Source organism: Canis lupus, chromosome 16 (genome assembly GCF_003254725.2).
Source record: "Canis lupus dingo isolate Sandy chromosome 16, ASM325472v2, whole genome shotgun sequence".
In the NCBI taxonomy this organism is placed as follows: Eukaryota; Metazoa; Chordata; class Mammalia; order Carnivora; family Canidae; genus Canis; species Canis lupus.
Window position 1 is genome coordinate 11,392,473 of NC_064258.1, and position 15,767 is coordinate 11,408,239.

Genomic DNA, 15,767 nt, shown 5'->3' on the forward strand with positions numbered 1-15,767 from the left:
CACGGGGAGCCTTGCAGGGGACTCCCACTCGGCTGTGCCTATCTCTTTCCTGGAGGGCCTGTCACTGGTCCCAGGAGCCTGGAGGGACTGCTCCTTGATGAGACCACATGCTCAGTCTTCTGTCTGGTGGCCCTTGGCCAAGGGGGGAGCAAGGAGGGGACAGGAGCCTGCAGGCCTGCTGCAAAAGGTGGGACCAGAGGGCTGGGCTTCTTTGATGCCACAGGCACCTGCTGGGGGCCACAGGGCTGGGGAGACACATGGGGCACTAGGAGTGAGTGCTGCTCTCGTCCAGCTGTCCAGGTCCTCCCCACCTCCTCCCCAACCTCCGTCCCCCTGGGCACTGACTGGTCCCCTCGGCCCTGGTCGTCACCCCAACCTGGGGATGAGCCAGGGCAGTTATGGTCTGCAGCTTCCCCGGGACCTGCGAGGAGCCTGGCCGCACCTAAGTCTTCCATGGCTCTTGTTCCAAACCCGGGAGCAGAGCTGCTGATGTGCATGGCACGCCTCCAGGCCTGGGGGCGTCCGATGGAGGAGCAGCCACCAAGACGTGGGAGAGATTTGCTTGAGCCTCCTGGAGGAGGGGTGAGCATGTCTGTTCCAGAGGAAGCTTTGGGAGCTTGGGGTGAATTCCTAGGGAAGCTGATTGGACCTGTTCTTAAGGGTGTGGGGGCTGAGCTGAGGGCAGCTGGGCAGCTCACCCAAGCAGGACATTCTCCATCTGGAGGCTGGGCTGCATTCAGGTTCTGGACTCCTGGGGGCGGGGGAGCAGGAGAGCCAGGGGGCTGGGGAGGGCTGGCCGGGTGCAGGGAAGGCGCGTTCTGGAGCAGGGATGGGCAAGTGCCAGAGCCATGCCCCCCTCCAATGCCCACTGCCTGCTGGGTCCAGCAGTGCCCTGGATGGGGCCAGGGTGGAGTCCCAGGTATAGGAGAGGAGGGCACCAGGCAGCAGGAGGACGGGGAGGGGCACTCCTAGCCAGGGGGCCAGGGGGAGCCAGAGGGGACTGGCAGCTAGCAAGAGCCACGTGAAGGGGCAGGAGAGAAGTGGAAAGCCAGGCCAGAGGACACAAAAGCCGGGCGGGCGGGGGGACAGGTGCAGGTCCTCTCAGGGCTGGGTGGGGGAAGACTGCGCTGGGGGAAGAGCCACTGGCTCTTCTGGGGTCTCAGCCAGTGAGCTCAGGGAAGGACCCAGATGTCAGGGCAGCCCCTGCCCCGGGCCTGATGTGTCCTTTCCGCCCTGGGCCTGAGGCCTGCAGCTGGCCCCCGAGACCCCCCGGGGATCCCGATCGGCCGGGCTCTAGGCGTGGGCTGTCTCGTGAGGTGGGGGCTTCTGTCACTGGAGGGAGTGCAGTCCCTCTCACTGCTTGTGCATCTACCATGCGGCATCCGCACCCCCTGTCTAGGGTGTACCCTCCCCTCCCCTTCCCCTCTCAAGCTCAGCCTTCCCCCAGGGTGCCCCTTCTGGGTGCCCGGCCCAGCACCCCTTACACAGCAGACACCACAATGCTCACTGCGCTGCGTGACTGGCTCCACTGGGAGGCTGTCCTGCTCCAGGGTGTGGGGGGGTTGAGATGGCCCAGGAACCCACTCAGCCTGTCCGCGTGGCTGGAACGTGGTGGGCTCTCATCCCAGGGTTGCTCATGGGGCTGTTCCCGGTCCAGGATGAAGCAGCTCTGCAGAGCGTGGAGTGACGGCTGCCAACCGCTTATGTCCCAGCCTTGGAGTTCCTAGAATGTCCCCTCTGCCACGATCCAGGGGTCACAGCAAACAGTAATGCCAGCCTGGATCTCCAGGGACTGTTGACCTGCCCCTCTGGAGAGGAGAGGAGTGAGCTTGTGGCTGGGGAGGTAGCTGTGCACAGGGTCCATATGCCCAGTGGGTGCCAGGACAGGAGGGGGTCAGGACGAGGTAGAAAGGGCAGGAGTCTCTCCTAACCCCTCCTCACTAGCTGTGGGAACCCTATGGGGCAGTGCGCAGGGGGTGTGCGCAGGGGAAGTGTGCAGGGGGGGAGGAGGGGCAGGGAAGTGCATGTGTGTGTGTGTGTGTGTGTGTGTGTGTGTGTGTACAGTGAACGCGCAGGGTCTCCCTCTAGCGGGGACAAGGAGCGGTCTGTGCAGGTCCGAGGCACTCCTGAGCCCTGGGTGGGCAGGACCTCAGAGTGAGACCTCAGAATGGGTCCCAGGTGGAGTGTGCAGGCCCTCGCGCTGTCATCACTGCAGCCTGGCCTGGTCCTGGCTATTCATTCCCGAGTTCTAGTCCCCCAGAGCCACAGCCTCTAGGCTAAGCAGGCTTCTGGGTGCTCTCTGACCTGTCCTTCTGATGACCCATCCTGCCGCTAGAGCCCACCAGGGGGTGGAAACGTGGGGGTCTTGGAGGTCTGGCCTGGGTGGGTCTGCAGTCTCCTGGGATGCTGCCGGGCACCTGCCCCATGCTCTTGCTCTGCCTGGGTTGGTGCAGGGCAGTTGAGGGAGGGCAGCTGCATGTGGCTGAGCTGTGCCCAAGGCCCCCCTGTGCGAGCTTACAGCTTGGGTTGCTCCTGTGCCTGCCCTCCCCACCACCTCTGGTGGAAGGCAGGCAGGAAGGCTGATCAATTTTAATTAGCTTTAAGTCTCCGTTGAAATCATTTTGGTTTCTTCCAGAAAAGGCACAGAAAGCTTCGATCCTGTAACTAATGCAGGAAGGGTCAGATCAGCCCGTGCAGCCAGCAGTGGTGCGTCACCGCCACCACCACCTGGACTTCGGGGCGAGCCATGAGCTGTTCTTCCCCCCATGCACATTTGCTCTGTCCCTCTGGTCTGGGATGGGCCCCAGCAGGGAGCAGTCCCTGAGGGAGCCCCACCTGTGGCTCGGCTCCCAGGGTTAGACTGCAGACACTGGAGGGCAGGGGGTCCTGCACTCCAAGGGGCTCAGGAGAGTGGCGTGGCCGGGTGTCCACTGGGACCAGGATCTGTGCTAGGAGCTGACAGTGTCAGAGGTGACCAAACCCACAGAAGTCATCTGTCCAAGTCTCTGCCTCCCTCACTCCAGGGCCCCAGCACTCCTTGTGGCCAGGTCTTCCAAGCTACCAGTCACTCTCCTGGCCCTGATTTTGTCCTTTGCAGCTTCCCAGAGGTCACAGGGCAGGGCCCAGGCCCCCACCGTTGCTGATGCAGGGGGCTGCAAAGGCACAGGGGAGCCCCCAGAAGAGTATGGGGGAGGCGCAGGGCCAGGAAAGACTCGGGGTCCGCCGCTTCACTCTGGGGGCCTCTCCGTGCACCAGCACACAGAACTCTCTCCCCCAGCACCCCCCCCCTCCGGCTGGTGCCACCCCCGCACTCCCCGCCCCTCCAGAGACGCCCGCACTCCGGCCCACTCCGTAGCAGCCCCCCCCCGTTCGCCCCCGCCCCGCCGGCGGCACCCCGGAACAGCAGCCCGGGGCTCGCACCCGCGGTGGGGGGCGTGCGCCCGGCTGGGGGGGGCGCGTCCCGGGGGAGGTAGCGCGCGTCCCGGGAGGGCTCGTCCTAGCGGGGCGCGCGCGCTGGAAGCGGGAGTGTCCTCAGTGGGAGGGCGCGTCCCCGAGGGGGAGGGCGCAGGCTGGGGGCGGGCTCTCGGCGGCCCCACCCTCGGCCGCGTCCCCGGGCGCCCCCCGCGCACCCAGCGGGGACCGAGCCGACCGCGAGCCGCAACCATCCAGCCATGGAGACGCGCGCGCGGCGGCGCCCGCAGCTAAGGCTGCTGCTGCTGCTGCTGCTGCTCTGCGGTAAGGGGCCGCGGGGCCCGCTCCGGTCCGGGACCTCGGGGCCACCGGGCTGCACCCGCCCGGGCCGCGCCTCCTGCCCTGCGCGGGTCCCCGCCCGCCCGGCGCGCCCGGCTCCGGAGCCGCGAGGTGTGACCCGGGCGCCGGCCGCAGCCTCCCGGGGGGCTCCCGTCCACGGTCCCCCGAGGAGCCCAGGCCGACGGGCCGGGGCTGGGCAGGGAGGCGCGGGCTGTCGCGCGGGCTCCGCCGGCGGCGGGCTGGGGTGGCCCGAGGAGCGGGGGCGGCGCAGGTCCCGGTGCCACTTGGCCGCCGGATGGTGAGTGAGCTCCCGGGGCCTCGGCGTGGACCGCACGCTCAGGGCTTCGGGGAGAGGCGTCCAGACTGCGCAGGACGAGTCCTTTGCACCTGCACTGGTCCACAGCGTTTGTGATGCGTGTGTGCGCGCGTGCCCCCGGCTCCCAGGACCGGGAAGGGGGCAACCCCCCGAGGCTTCCCTCCCAGATCCCCTCTCCAACGAGAAATCGGGGCTCCCGGGAGGATACATTATTTACGGATTGGGGATGGATGGAAAGAAAAGCTTGTTTGGAAAAAATTTTCCTAGAGATGATCCAAAGAGGCTGTGTGTGTGCTTGGGGAGGGCTTGCCTGGGAGGCGTGCTGAGCTGAGGTGGGAGCGCTGGTCCCCCGGGGTGGGCTGGGCGCTCAGGACCTCTCAGGGGGCCGCTGTCCCCTGGTCCTTTGGGATGTCAGCCTTGCCCTAGCTGACCTGTGTCCCTGGCTGTAAGACACAAAGTTGAGCTTGTTTGAAATCATCAGCTTTGCTGATTTGGAACAGGTTCCAAGGTGGGAAAGGGCTGGATTGCCCCTCGGGTTCCCCATCTCTGGGCCGCCCTTCCCCCGGAGATGTCTGGGGGGGCAGTGTGGCTTCATCTCACCCTCCAGGGTTAGAGCCTAGAATTAGGCGGATTTTTTTCTGGTGGCTTCTGGACATGAGCACAATGAGGTGGGATTTCAGTAAGCTTCAAACTCAAGGCCCCTGGGATGGAGATTTTGGCTCCTCGGGGAAAGGGAGCCCTTTACTTCATTCCGAGGCCAGTAGGGGCTCACTGGACCTGCCTCCAGTAGGGCAGACCCCGCACCAACGTCTTCTGCATTCACAACATCTGGTCCTCCTTCGGTGGCTCCACAGTCTCCCTGCCATGGAACTTGGGGGGAGGGGGGCCCCGCTGGGGAGGCACGGGGCCAGCCTCTCTGCACACCCAGCCCAGGGCTGGTCCTGCCAGAGGGGGGGGGGTGTTGGGAGGTGGCTGCTGACCAGGTAGGATGCAGGGAAAGGCAAAACCTGCTCTTGGTCACACTCCATTTGTCAGAGGTGGGGCCGAGCTCTGGAGGTGGCTGCATCTGGAGCGAGGGTCCCAGGGCTGCTGCCGACACCTGAGCAAAGTGGGGGCCTGGCTGTCCAGGAAGCAGGGCCAGCTGGGGGACTGGTTCTTCCTGCTGGCAGAGGCCCCTCGAGGATGGGCTGTGGAGGGCCAGGCCAGGAAGGTGACTTCAGCTGTCTCGGGCAATTCCAGACCCCCGTTCAGAGGCAGCAGCCACCATGCAGGGCCCTGGGATGGTGAGGTTCAGCAGAATCCCCCCAGCTGGGGCTCGTGTCTGGCCAGCTCCCTGACTGCACCCTTTGGCCTGAGTGCAAACTCTGGGGGCTCCCTCTTGCAAATGCTCAACCCCAGGACAGGGTAAGGCACTTACTTACTGGTTCTGGACTCAGTTTCCCCCACTGCAACGTAGATGTAGGAATGGCAACATGTGAAGGGTCATCGTTACCTTTAGTTGGATTCCATCATCTTAGTCCCGCTAACCACTGTGCCAGCCCCCAAGGCTTTGACTCAGACACAGGGACGCGTGGGAAGGCGCCCGCCAGTGCCTGGCACCTGTGTGTGGCTCCAGGGGCTGGTGGCACCCCAGGCAGCGCCAGTGCCATGTGTGAACGTGACACTGTCCTCTTTTTGCCAGTGGTAAGGGTAATGACGTCCTGATGCCGCACTAGCTCCTGTTGCCCTCACTCGGGCCCGGGTGCGGTGGCATGATAGCATGTACACCAGTGACATGGTGGCTACCCAGATGTGGTTGGCTGACGGGTGTCTTGCAGGTCTTCTGACCTCACAGCTGCTTTTATTTATTTATTTTTTTAATTTTTTTTTTTCACGGCTGCTTTTATAGATAAGTAAGTGAGGCCCCGGGTGGGGAGGGGACTACAGGGGAGACTGCCCCATCAGGGGCAGGGGCAGAACCTTCTAGAAACTCTGGCCTTGCTGGCTGTGCGTGTTGCTCAGAGCGTGGTGGCTGGTGTGGTTGCACCCCGTCTCCATCTGAGGAGGACGAGAGGCTCCCGCAATCCACTTGCAAATGCCCTGCTGTAAAAGGCCTTTCTCCAGGAAATGCATCGGTTTGGCGGGTTATCATCTTCTGGAGTCTCTGGAAGTCTCCTAGACAAAAGGAACACAGTACCACATTTTCTTTGTTGCCCTGATGGAACCAACTAGTTTTGTATTTCAGTTTAATTCCCGAGATCTTTTCTGATGCAGCTGGTAGCTTGTGGCAGCCGCCCACTTTCTCTGAGCTGTCAGGAATCTGTGTCTCTACCTGCTGTTCTGACACTGGCTGGGTTGTTGGGTTTGCTGGGAGCCCTTTGAGCAGGGTGCGCATCAGAGATGATGCTAGAACGTGCCCCCTCCCCCTGCCCTGGGACACTTCTGGTGCCTGCTTTGTGCAGACAGAGGTGGCACTGCCCTAGCATCCTCACAGCACCCCCCATGGTGCTCAGTGGCATACTTTCAGCCAGCCCTGGCCAGCTCCTGCTGCACTGCTGGGTGGAGACTCTAGTCCAGGAAGAAGGAGGCAGAGAGGAGAGAAGAGCAAGGGTCCCAGGACAGAGGGAGGAGAACAAGAGGAAGGAAGCGCTGGGCTGGGTCTTAGTGATCCAACAGCAGATGGTTAGGGTATGCTGGGGTTCAGGACTTCCAGGTCTAGGGGCTTCTGGGGTCCAGGTCCAGGAGATGCAGCCCTAGGGGACCCAGGTCCAAGGGGTCTAGGTCCAGGGGGCCCAGGGGGTCCAGAGGTGCAGGTCCAGGTGTCAGGGTCCAGTCCAGCTGTCGGATCAGGTAGGTGGTCTAGGTAAAGGTGGGTTTTTGCTGGGAGGTGTGGCAGCAGCCAGGAGGAGGTGACAGTCTGGGACATATGTGGCTTATGCACATGTGGGAGGTGGATGGAGCTTAGGAGACTCAGATGGGATGCTGTGATGATCCCATCAGGGAACGGCCAGGCTCAGGGATGGGCCCAAGGGTTAGGTGTGCAGAATGCTGGTGGCAAAAAATAGATTGAGTCAATGGTCTAAACACCCTAATTAAGAAGCAAAGCACCTCTGGTGGGAAGCCCACTGGGGAGCTGCAGAGGAAGGTGCCTTTGGAATAGGGCAGTGATGGGAGAAAGGAACACGGGCTGGCTTCATCATCATCCCCCTCCACGTGGCCCCCGAGGGCCCGAACTCCCAAATCACCAACACCATGCCCATGTGGCCTGGGACCCAGGGCTGCCTTCCTGCCAGCGGCTGGGCAGGTGCATCTGGGCAGGGCAGTGGAGCGAGGCCAGCCCATGGCATACCCTGGACCACGCTGACACTGCATTTGGCTGTGGGAAAGTCACTTTTCCTCTGGGCATTTAAACGAGGGGGATTTAAACGAGGGGGATGCGGGGCAGGAGGCATGATGCTGCTCCTCAGGCAAACCAAGGATGGGATTGGCATGAGGGTGTCATCCCAGGCCAGCGTGACAGGCGAGGGGGGGTCAGCTCTGCAGGCAGGTAGCTTGGGGCTTGCCCTCCACTGCGTGACTGAGCAGGTGGGTGACTTCCCCTGTGTGATGATCCTGTCTTTAAGAGCCTCCACGAGTAGGACCTTACTTAGGACAGGGCACGTTGTGTACATTGGTCGGGTATTGAGATGGCAAGCTCCTCTGGAAGGACTGTCAGCTGTTTGCCTCGACTCTGTGAGTGCAAGCTCTGAGATTGGGTTCAGGGGAGAGTTCCAGGGTTGAAAACTGCCCTGGGGGGCCTGCACCAGTCTGGCTCTGGGTCCACCTTTCCAACCCCACTCCCTCCCCTTCACTCCTAGTAACTGTGGGTGCCCACCCATAGGCAAAGTGAAGTCTGGCTTCATGGCTTTCTGTCTGTACTTGGCACTCCTTCACTGTTCACTGTTCTGTAATCTCACTTATTTTTTCTCTATTCGTTTGTTCTGCAAATTATTGAGAGAAGAGTATTTAATTCTCAGCTATAATTGTGGATTTGTCATTTTGTTCCTTGCAGTCCTATCCATTTTTGCCTCCTATGTTTTGATGCTCTGTTATTAGGTGCATACATGTTTGGCATTGCTATGTTTTCCCGGTGAACTGAACCATTTATCATTATAAAAGATCCTCCTTATCGCTGATAATATTCTTGGCTCTGAAATATACTTTGTTCAGCACTCACATTGGCACTCCACCTTTCTTTGGATTAGTGGTAGGATGGTATGTCTTTTTCCACCCTTTTCTTTGAAAATAATTGACTCTTTGTTTAAAGTAGGATTCTTGTGTACAGCCTATAGTTGGGGCTTATTCTTTGATCTCATCTAACAACTTTGCTTCTTAATTAGGGTGTTTAGGCCATTGACTCTCAATCTATTTTTTTAAAGCTTTTATTTTTGAGTGATCTCTACGCCAATATGGGTCTCGAACTCACAAACCCAAGATCAGGAGTCGCATGTCCCACCACTGAACCCTCCAGGTGCCCCTCAATCTGACTGTTGACATGGTTTGGTTTACATCTATTTTTGTGCCATCAGAACTTTTTCTCTTCTTTTTTTTTTTTTCTGTCTTCTTTTGGACTTAATTATTTTTTTAGAGTTTTTACTGCATTGCCCTCTTCTCTCTTGCCTCCCCTTCTGTTCCCAGAGGCACTTCATGGTCATGAGGTCACCTTCTGTATGGCGCAAGCCCCTCCCTGAGCCTGGCACGGGTTTCCACACAGGGCACCCTATGGCCTCCCCTGGCGATGACCTGGCCTGCAGAGCAGGATCTGAGTGGATCCAAACCCACCATTTCCTTTTGATGCATTTACTTGTGCTCAGACGGTGAAATCTGTTCTGCTGCCCTTAGGAATTAATCATTCATTCATTGATTCATCCATCCATCCATTCTCTTGAAAAGTCTTTTTGGAATACCAGTGAGGTGCTTGTGGTTAGAGGAGTGAGGGAGCAGTGGGTGTTTATCAAACACCTACAATAAGAGCATCGGGAGCCTCTGGGCACATGCCTAATGCCTGACCGTACAGCCCCCCTGTGAGACATGGCCTGTTTCCCTCAGTTTGCCAATTGGGAAACTGGGGTCAGCTGCTGCCTAGTGATGCTCAGTGTGAGCCCAGGTCTGCCCAGTTCTGGGTGTGGGCCTCTCTCCTGTGTCCTTCCCTGTGGTTTTTCCTGCCAGGACACACACAGAGATATACACACATCTACGCATACACACACACACACACACACACGCACACCAGGACATACACGGCAGGGCTGTATGCACACACATGCACACATGTACATACACGTGCGCACACATAGCAGGACTTTCGATGGTGTGCTGGGAGCCAAAGCAGGGGCCACAGGAAGGAAGCTTATAAGGGGTGTCTAGGGTGGAACAGTGGGCTGGTCCTGAAGGTGGGGGCTGCTCAGTAGGGAAATGAGCTGGGGAGGGTGGGGGTGGAGACATGGGGGTGCCAGGGGTGGAGGTGGAGTGGGGAGCGGGGTGCTGGGAACCTTGGGGGGACCCGTACCAGACCTGGGGAGTGACTGATGGTCTGGCTTCTGCCTCTGGAATGTGAGTCCCTGTGTCAGGTCAGCCCTGGGCCTCCTGGGATGCGGGTGCAACCCCATGGGGGCCTTGTGCTCCTAGAGGGCCCAGACACGCAGGATCCTTCTGGGGATGTGCTCGGGGGACCCTGGACCCTGGAGGAGCAGTGGGGCCTCTCCCCATCCCTGATTGGTGGGACCCACTCCCCACCCCACCCTCCACCAGAGCCATTCTGTTCTTGCCTCCCCGCCCTCCCGGGACACGCATCCCCTGCCTGCTGCCCTCCCTTGCCCTCTTTCTCCCACTCCCTGTCAGGAGGCTGCGGCCCTCTGGGTCCCATCTAGGCGCCACCCATGTGGGCCCCCTCTTGGTAGGGGCTTTACCTCCCTGGGCCATACGGGGGGAGGCCAGCACGAGGGACCCCTCTTTCGCCTGTGGTGGGTGGGTGGTGTCAGCAGGAGGGCTCCAGGGTCACTTTGCAAACCACGTTCCCAGCAGTGTGATGCCCGTGGCTGTCCCCTCTCCAGGTGGGTGTCCCCGAGTGGGTGGCTGCAACGAGACACGCATGTTGGAGAAGCTGCCCCGGTGCGGGAAGGCCTTCGCCGACATGATGCACAAGGTGGACGTCTGGAAGTGGTGCAACCTGTCGGAGTTCATTGTGTGAGTGCCGCTGCTCTGCCCCCCCACTGCCTGCCCTCCCCTGCCCCCCCACCACTATCTGCCCTCCCCTGCCCACCCGTGCCCCTGCCTACCCTCCCCTGCCCACCCCTGCCCACGCCTGCCCCCGCTTACCCCCTCATGCCGTCCCCTGCCCAGAGCGTGCCTGCCCCTGCACATTTCCAGCAGATGCAGAAATTTCATTCTGTTTCATCCAGGAACAGTTCCCCCACAACCACTGTACCAGGTCCACGCAGGGATTGGGGGTATGGACCTCCCTCCCAGAACCACTGTCTGCTGGGGCCCTGGGCACGGAAGCCCCTGGAACAGCTGTTGGGGATGGAGAGCAGGGGATCTGGGGACAGCGGCTGGCACCCGCCTGTCCCTTCCACCGGACTTGGAAGGTGACCCCTGGGGTGAGCTGTCCTTCCCGAGGTGTGGGGCCGCCGGGGCTCCCCTCGGACGGCCCAGCAGAGCCCTGGAGGCTCCAGGCAGCCCCTCTCCTCAGGCCCAGGCCCCCGCCAGCCGTGAGCGTCCGGGAGGGACTGGGACTCTGATAAAGGACTCTGCTGGGAAGAGCAGGGCAGAGTCCAGCACCTCGAGGCCCCTTGCAGCACTGGGAGATCCCAGGGCCATATCAGTGCACGGCATGGAGAGGAGTGAGAGGAGGTGCTGTAGACACAGAGTGCGCCCCTGGACAGGAACACGGAGCAGAAGATGACCGTGGGAGGAGATCTCCTCAGAAGCAGAAGGACAGAGCTGGGAGCCGGAGGCAGCCAGGGGTCAGCTAGCAGGCCAGGCATCCCGGAGCAGGAGTTCTAGGAGGCAGGCAAGGGACACAGGGAGAAACTCAGGGCCCTTTCCCGGTGAGGGCTCAGGTTCGCAGACCCTGAGGGGGGAGTGGGAGAAAGAGGGCAAGGGAGGGGTCCCTGGCACCTGGCCCAATGGTGTGGGCCAGGAAGGGGCCGAGGCACGTGTGCAGAGAGGCTAACACGGGCTAGACACACAGGTGAAGAATTGGGGCCTCAGGCTCTCCACACAGCCCTGGAGACCCGGAGGCGGGGGCCTGGCGCTTCAGAATTCTAGAATGCTTCCCCCCAATCCGTCATCATGGAAACACTGTCAGACATGTGGAGCGCTCACCTCGTGTTTCCCGGGCACCCTTTCCTAGGAGGCAGGGGTGGCTGCCCCCGCCCCCCGAGATAGTGAGCACACCTGAGGATGCAGAGGCAGAGCGGGAGAGGCAACCCTGGGTGGGCCTCAGGCGGCGGGGCGGCAGTGGCAGCGAGCCTCAGGGTGGCCTGTCCCCGCGGTGACCTGTGCCCGAGGTCACCACCCTTGACTTCACCTCAGAGCCAGCCTGCTGAGGAGGGAGACCCCCTCCATCCCGTGAAGGGGTGGCTGCTAGCAAGGTTTTCAGCTGCCGTGCTGTATCGCCCATGAGCAGCACGGCATGCAGCCAATCTCGAAGGGAAAGCAAGAGATGGAGTAGGGAGCCTAGTTGGGAAAGTGCCTGCCTGGTGGGTGAGGGCATCTGGCGGGGGGCTGGGGACCCATGGTTGCCATCAGGGCTACAGCTGCATCTTCTTTACTATGTACGCAGCACCCCAGTAGGTGGAGGGAGGGTCCTCTGGGAGCCGCACCAAAGGGAGGCCCCGGGTGACCAGGGGATGCTGGGAGGGTACAAACCGTGATGGGACCCTGGTGCCCTGAGGTCATGCAAACAGCACCTCATCCGGCCTCGGGCTCGTCTCCAGTCTGGGGAGGGTGGCAGTGGCCTTCCCGGGGGCAAGGGAGTCAGCGCATAGGGCTCTGGTCAGACTCTGGGCACGAGGGCTGCCCTGAGCAAAGGCCAGGCTGGAGATCTGGGCAGCAGGCGGCTGAGCCCCAGTGTGTGTGGGGCGGGTCTGGGGATGATGGGCTTCCTGGGGACGTGACCTGGGCAGGTCCCAGGCTCTGGACATGATTCAGGCCATCCCTTCTATTTCTGGCTCTCTTCTGCTATGAGGGCTCCTCCTTGGAGGCATTACCTGGGGGGCCCAGGTGTGTGACCTGCATTCCAGCATCTGGACTAGGACACAGCCGGGTGCTGCCAGGAGGGCTGGGTACCCGGAGACCTGGCCAAGTGAGTCCACTCCTCCTCGTCTCCTATCCCTTGTTGGGCAGAGACAGTGTTTGTGGAGGAAGCAGTTCCTTCCTGATGTCTCAGGCTAGGCCACGTTCCCCAGGACAGGGTGAAAGGAGGATGTGGGCACAGAGCCTCAGGCCTGCCTCACCCCAGCTTTCAGTCCCGCGGGGAGCCGAAGCCGGGACTCCTGGCCCCCCTGTTCCTATCCTGGGTACAGCACTCAGCCAGGTGTGGGAAGGCATGGGCATGGGCAGAGCTGGTGCCCCTGGCAGGTGTCTGCCCAGCCCTCCCTCCAGAGCATCTCGGGTGGTGGTTCCAGTGCAGGCTCCCGCCTCCAGAGGTGACTGGCTGTGCTCAGGGTGAAGTGGCTGTCCGGCTAACTCTGGGTCACCATAGCTGCACCTTGGTCGGCCGGTAGACCTGCCCAGTGCCCTCCTGCTGGACAGAGGTGGCACCTCATGGGTGGCTTGCTGAGTGTCCTTCAGAGGTTTGATGACATGGACAGGGAGGCCTGTGGGGGAGGGGGGTCGAGCCTGACCTGGCAAATGAGGCAGCTGGCCCCTGGCCTTGGAGAGACCTCTCCCCTGGGGCCCACAGAGCATCTTAGATCATGAAGGGCTTGCAGGTCGTGCACCCCTCTGCCTTGGAGAAAGGGGTCAGGCCTGATGTGTCCTCTGGGCAGGTCTGGGAAGTCCTGGGGGTCCTGGGGGCTGGGTCCAGGCTGGGGGCTCCCTTGCTGGGTTTGCTCTTCCTTGAGGTGGGAGGTGGGAGGGTTGGGCTAGATGAGGTCATGTCACTGACGTGGGGGCGTGGGGCACAGGGGATGTGTGGCAGGCATCCTGCCAGGTGGAGTAGAGAGCACTTGTGCCGTGGGGGAGGCGGCTGAGACCCAGGGGGGAAGCCTTGGTGTGTGTGGGGATGATCACCTTGCCCAGGAGCCTCTGGGCCAGGAGGCCGGGAGTGGGGTGCCATAGGGTCCCCGGTATGAGGGGGCCTAGGACTGGGCCCCCATTCCTTGCCCTCGGGGGCAGCAGGAGGGGCGCCTGTCACGCCGTCCGCCTTTGCAGGTACTACGAGAGCTTCACCAACTGCACGGAAGTGGAGACCAACGTGGTGGGCTGCTACTGGCCCAACCCCCTGGCGCAGGGCTTCATCACCGGCGTCCACAGGCAGTTCTTCGCCAACTGCACGGTGGACAGGACGCACTGGGAGGACCCCCCGGATGAGGTGCTCATCCCGCTCATCGCCGTGCCGGTCCTGCTGACCGTGGCCATGGCCGGCCTGGTGGTGTGGCGCAGCAAGCGCCCAGACCAGCTGCTGTGAGGCCCGGCAGAGGGAAGGCCAGGCCGGCGCGGGGTGGGGGTCCCGGGGAGCCGCCCTCTCTGGCCACCGTGGGCAGGGCTCCCCTCCTCCCCACCCCGCCCCGGGACGCAGCCCACTGTGCTCGTGCTGCTCGGGCTCGTCCTCCTTGGGCCGCGGGGCAAAACGCACCAAGGCCGGAGCCCAAATTGCTGCTGCTGTGCCCACTGGCCAGGCTGGGCGTCCGGCCCGGCCTCCTGCCCTGACCCCACCCCCGGCCTGGTCCCACCCGCCCTGCGCTGCCCCGGCGCTCCCGGCCTGGGGCCTGGCCCGCCCACTCGCCCCTGAGCGGGGCCTGGATGGAGTGTGTGCGCGGTGTTTGCAGGGCCCGCGGCGCTGTCTGACCCTCTGGCGGGGAGCCCGTGCACCGCCCGAGACCCCCTGTCTGCCCACAGCCGTGGCCTGGGGCGCCCAGCGCAGGCCTCCTCCCCAGGCCCCTGGGAGTCAGGCCCCTCGGCGCTGGGGTCCTGTGAGCCCGCGTGCTGGCTGAGCTCCATCTGTGCTGTGTGTGCTTTCTCCGATAAAGAGTCATCCTGCCCTGGGGGTTCCTGTTTTATTTCAGGGTATTCAGAGAGGTCCGTCTCTTGGGGCTCACAAGTCCTCATGCCCGTTTTGCAGATAGGGAGTGACTGGGGGACCCCCTAGAACCCCACCCCAGAATGTCAGAGTTCTGAGGGCTTCGAGCCAGGGGATTGTGGGTGGGTGGAGGGACCAGCCTGTCCCGTGTGCATTTCAGGACCACCTGGGGCTTCCCAAGACCCCTGCCTGCTGGGTTTCCTGGTGGGGGGGTGGGGGGTGGTCAGACGCTGGTCTTGGAGGCCCCGGAGCAGCAGGTGGAAGCCTGTCTCTGGTTGCTGTCTCTCTTCCAGTTCCAGGGTGGTCTTTTGACGAGGCTTGTTGGCTCCAGCACATCTTTGCTGGGACCAGCGGTGGGGCTGGGCTTGGAGGGGAGGCCAGAGAGACCTGGCAGGAGGTCCCATACCCTTCAGAAGCCCACTCTTGATGACCTTTCCCCCTGCAAGGAGTCCTAGCAGAATGGGCCTTCTCCAGGGATGAGATGGTCCCACCCAAGGATCTCCAGTCATCTGGCCAACCAGAGCCTACCTGCCTTTGGGGCTGGGTCTCTGTGGCTGGGTCTCTCCCTTGGGTAGACCTCATCTGTCACGCTCTGAAAATCGTCTCTGGCTGGAGGTGGGGTGTGAATGTCCTCTACTCAGCTCTGCGGAGACAACAGGTCACAGAGCAGCCCGGAGGATCCTTGCAGTCCCGTGTTTGTGGAGCATGACCGCAGGAGAGAATGTGGCCTGCCTGCTGTGGGTGGACGGAGCTGAGACTCGGGGACAAGGTGGTGACCGCGTGCTTGTGTCAACCCGGGCAGCCCAGGCTGCTCCTCTGGGTCTCCAGGCGTGTTGTTTGTAAACTTATATCCACGTGAAGCTGCTTGCACTTGGGGGCTGTGCTGGCCTGGGCTCTGTGTCCATCCCCACAATCAGCCTCACTCAGCCATCTGCCCTCCCTGGGGTTGCCTCGGGTCACTCATCCCTACATGGTGAACAGATGTAACCAGGCACAAAGGTAGACCAGGGTCTCAGAAACTGCTTCCTTTGGCTTCAGCTTTTGTGCTCTGTATGTTTTTGTTTCTAAGTGTTTTGGTTGTTTAGAAGGATATTGTTTTAGACCATTTAGGTGGCTGCAGGAACATTCCACAGGCTGGGTGGCTTGTAAACAACAGAAATCTATTTCTCATAGTTCCAGGGGCTGGAAAGTCCAAGATCTGGCTGACAGATTTCTGAGGTGTCTGCTGAGGGCCCACTTCCAGCTCCCAGATGCCCGCGCTGTGTCCCCTCCCGGTGGGAGGCGGGTGGGAGCACTCTAGGGTCTCTGGTAAGGTTGCTGATCTTACTCATGAAGACTCCACCTGTGAATGTCATCCCATCGGGCCTTAGGAATTCAACACGTGAGTTTGGGGGGAACACAAATATTTCGACCTCAGCAAGTATGAAAGGGTCTCTC

The 15,767-nt window shown here is 61.6% G+C and overlaps 1 protein-coding gene across 5 annotated transcripts in view; it reads left to right on the forward strand.

Annotated features, from left to right (window-relative positions):
- RAMP3 (receptor activity modifying protein 3) overlaps positions 1 to 15,767 on the forward strand; it is a 41,751-nt gene that overhangs the window by 23,423 nt on the left and 2,561 nt on the right. For 3 of the 5 annotated variants that reach the window (XM_035699593.2, XM_035699594.2, XM_035699592.2), the window contains exons 1-3: positions 3,578 to 3,735; positions 10,138 to 10,270; positions 13,463 to 13,622. In XM_035699593.2, the coding sequence (XP_035555486.1) occupies positions 3,672 to 3,735; positions 10,138 to 10,270; positions 13,463 to 13,622 (357 nt within the window). In that variant the 5' untranslated portion in view covers positions 3,578 to 3,671. Of the gene's footprint in view, positions 1 to 3,577; positions 3,736 to 10,137; positions 10,271 to 13,462; positions 14,292 to 15,767 lie in introns of those variants that run through there. The other 2 variants (XM_025433964.3, XM_049095132.1) reach the window with 2 other exon arrangements.